This window comes from Pteropus alecto, unplaced genomic scaffold (assembly GCF_000325575.1).
Source record: "Pteropus alecto unplaced genomic scaffold, ASM32557v1 scaffold25, whole genome shotgun sequence".
In the NCBI taxonomy this organism is placed as follows: domain Eukaryota; kingdom Metazoa; phylum Chordata; class Mammalia; order Chiroptera; family Pteropodidae; genus Pteropus; species Pteropus alecto.
Window position 1 is genome coordinate 5,337,357 of NW_006441955.1, and position 3,471 is coordinate 5,340,827.

The 3,471-nt window shown below is 44.2% G+C and overlaps 2 protein-coding genes across 6 annotated transcripts in view; one reads left to right on the top strand and one right to left on the bottom strand.

Moving 5' to 3' along the window:
- ECHDC2 (enoyl-CoA hydratase domain containing 2) overlaps positions 1-683 on the bottom strand; it is a 25,031-nt gene extending 24,348 nt beyond the window's left edge. For 2 of the 5 annotated variants that reach the window (XM_015595286.2, XM_015595285.2), the window contains exon 1: positions 393-677. In XM_015595286.2, the coding sequence (XP_015450772.1) occupies positions 393-525 (133 nt within the window). In that variant the 5' untranslated portion in view covers positions 526-677. Of the gene's footprint in view, positions 1-392 lie in introns of all 5 variants that reach the window. The other 3 variants (XM_015595287.2, XM_015595284.2, XM_006919210.3) reach the window with 3 other exon arrangements.
- SCP2 (sterol carrier protein 2) overlaps positions 1-3,471 on the top strand; it is a 116,874-nt gene that overhangs the window by 168 nt on the left and 113,235 nt on the right. The window lies entirely within an intron of this gene.

The window sequence follows — 3,471 nt, forward strand, 5'->3', positions numbered from 1 at the left end:
GTGGGTGGGGTGCTGGTGCCTAGTCCTACCCTGAGAGACTCCTCTCCTCTTCCTCACAACCCAGGCCACCGAATGGGGGGGCTGAGAGGACCGATATTGACATAGAGTCCCACCCCAATTAGGGTCGAGGCGGCCAGTATGGTGGTCACCCACTCTCGATCCTTAGGAGACTTGGGAAGCCTAGATTGGGATACAAGTGATTGGGGACCAAATCCTCAAACGCAGTGAGCGACCTGCCTCCTCCTATTGGTCTGAGTCTTTCCATGTGCAGCGGTCGCGCTGGCCATGGCTTCGGCCCTGGCCTTAGTGCCAGGCGCTGGGTTCCGCGCTCCTCTGCCGGGTCCCGGCCCACCCCTCCGCCTCCTGGGTGCTCACCGGGACAGCGCACTCACCTTGGTCCCGGCCCGCCAGGGCGTGCACTTGGATCTCGGGGACCCCAGTCGCCCCGACCGAGGAGCAGCCGCGGGCCTGAAGGGGCCTCCAGAGCCGTGTTAGGCGCAGGATGCTGGTGAGGGCACGCTGCATTGGGGCGCAGGCTGTCTCTCGGGGCGCAGGCTGTCTCTCGGCTTCTGCACCACTTCCTCTTCCACTGAAAGCTCGCAGCTCGACCAAAAGGCTTTTGCAAATTGCTCCCCCTATGGGCCGAAAGGCCCTCGCTGCTCTCGGGGCCTTTTGGATACCAGAGGACTTGGTAAGGGAAAGCTCAGCTCTTTTGTTGACTGTGTGACGTGGCGCAAGTCTATCGACCTCTCTAAGCGTCAGTTTAATCTGTAAAGTGGGGGTAATAATAGTGATTACTGGCAAAGATAAAGCCAGACGCTAAAGTATTGAGGACAGATTTAAATTGGTAATATGCTGTTGCAAAAGGGAAATTTCCAGCGTGAACTGAACTCAACTGGGCCCGGGGCCGGAGTTCATAAACCGGTTCAAGACCGAGTCCACCCCAGCCATCGAAAAAAGAATTTTAACATGATACCAATCATTTAGGTTTAGGTTCTCTACGATGAGGGGTGTGGCCTGGAGGAGGGTCTGAGAAAGAGAAGGGATTGGCCAGAGACCGGACTGGGAAAAATTTTTGGTGCATTGGAATTATTCTGTATCCTGTTAATGGTAGTCGTTTAGAAGAGTCAGTGCACGTGTTGAAACTCATGGGATTGTACACCAACCGATAAAGGGTAGAGGGAGGATTTCACTATATGTATATCTAAAATAAAGGAAAAAAACCAAAGTTCAGTCATTAGCTCTGGTACCTTTTTAACCCCTTTGAAACTTATTCTCACATGTTGTTTTGTTGGGGTTAAACAAGGTGAAAGAACAAAGGCTTTAACATTTAAATTGTGTGTGTGTGTGTGTGTGTGTGTGTGTGTGTGTGTGTGTGTGTGTGTGTATTAGATGCTTTTTATTTGCTGATTCTGAATTGTGAACTTGTCTGCTCACAAAAATTGATTTGTAACCCCCAAGTCCATACTTGAAGAGCTTTTGAAGTGGCAAAAATTTTGTGTGGTGCCTGGTTCCTGTTCCCAGCTGAGGCTAAGCAAGACTATGGTATACCTTCCCCTTTCAGCTCCCATGCTGTAAACAAATGTCCTTCTCATGATCTATTTAGTGCCACATTTTTTGCAATTTCGTCCTTCTTGTTGGTGATTTTGCTGTTTAAAAATGCTCTCCAAGCCTGAAGTGCTATCTAGTATACCTAAGTGCAAGAAGTGTAATGTGCCTTATGAAGAAAACAATGTATGTTAGATAAACTTAGTGCAGACATTAGTTATAGTGCTACTGGCCTTGAGTCCAATGTTAATGAATCAACTATAAATATATAGAGACATGATACACACACATATATTTCAACAAGAAAAAAGGGCAGCTTACTGAATGAGAGAAGATATTTGCAAATGCTGTATATAATATGGGGTTAAAATAAAAAATATATAAAGAACTCATAAAACTCAACATCAAAAACCAAAGAATTAAATTTTAAAAAATGGAACTGAATAGATATTTCTCAAAAGACAACATACAGATGGCCAACAGACACATGAAAAGATGCTCAACATCACTAATCATTAGGGAAATTCAAATCAAAACCACAGTGAAGAGTGATGTCAGAAACATGGTGGAGTGAGAGATGTCCCCAGATATCTCCCCTTAAAACAACAATAAGGTGAACTCAACAAAAACACACAAAATGCACATCAGCACATCTGAGCATGGGATCTGCGCATAAGAACTACCACAGGTCAGAAACCCAGGAATTAGGCGGTAGACTAGGAGAAACAAAGAAGCTGCCTCTCATAGCCAGAGCTTCCTATAGGACGAGGGGAAAGAGGAAAAGGTTCAGCGAGTTCCCTGAACAGCCCTACCTGTGGACGGCCAGCCAGGGGCAGTGCCCAGGCATCATGGCTGAAAGCAGAAGTAGAGACAGCAGAATAGCAGGGACGGCAGAGAACAATAGTTATTACCAGCTGCAGTTGTAAAACACCAGGCTGAGCCACAGCCCCCATCCCCTAACCTAGAGGGCTCCTCCCCCAATATCCTCCAAGACTGAACACCACAGAGCCCAGGGAAATCTGAGCAAATGCTACCAAACCCATTGCTAACATTGATAGGGACTGAGACTGAGGGTAGTGAAAGTGATTGAATATCTATAAGGAAAAAAAAGGCATTATTAAGACATATAAAGCAGAGATCCAAGAGGCTTAGAACCCACCTTCTGGAAACCAAAAGAAAAACACCTTCTTTACAACAGACTAGGGACCATTATATCATAAATCTGTTTTTCTGGGGAGGAAAAAAAAAAAAACAGAATACACTCCCATTAATGCCTAGGTGGAGAATTAGAAAGAAAGAAAGAAAAATCTCCAGAAAATAAGCTAACAGACATAGAAATATGCAACTTAAATGACAGATAATTCAGGATGGTACTTCTGAAAAAACTCAATGAGATGCAAAACAATTCATATCAACAATTTCAGGAATTGAAAAAACAACTAGATGAGCAGAATGGGTTCTTTAGAAGGACCAAATAGAAATTCTGGAGATGAAGAACAAACTGGAAGAGATGAAAAATGACATAACAAGCTTGGGAAATAGAGTCGACCAAGTAGAGGAAAAGAGCAGTGATATCAAAGACAGAAATCTAGAAATAAATCAGAAGGAAGAAGAGAGAAACCGAAGAATGAAAAATAATGAAACTAGCTGATACCATCAGGAGAGGAAACATAAGTATAATGGGCATTATCAATGGTGAGGAAAAGGAGCAGGGATTAGAAAGCTTTTTCAGACAAATAGTTGACGAGAATTTCCCAAATCTAAGGAATGAGCTGGAGCTTGGAATTCAAGAAGTCAACAGAACAACCAATTATCTCAACTCAAAAAGGCCTTCTCCAAGATACATTGTATTAAAATTATCAAAAATCAATGACAAAGACAGAATTCTCAGGGCAGCCAGGGAAAAGAAGATGCCAACCTATA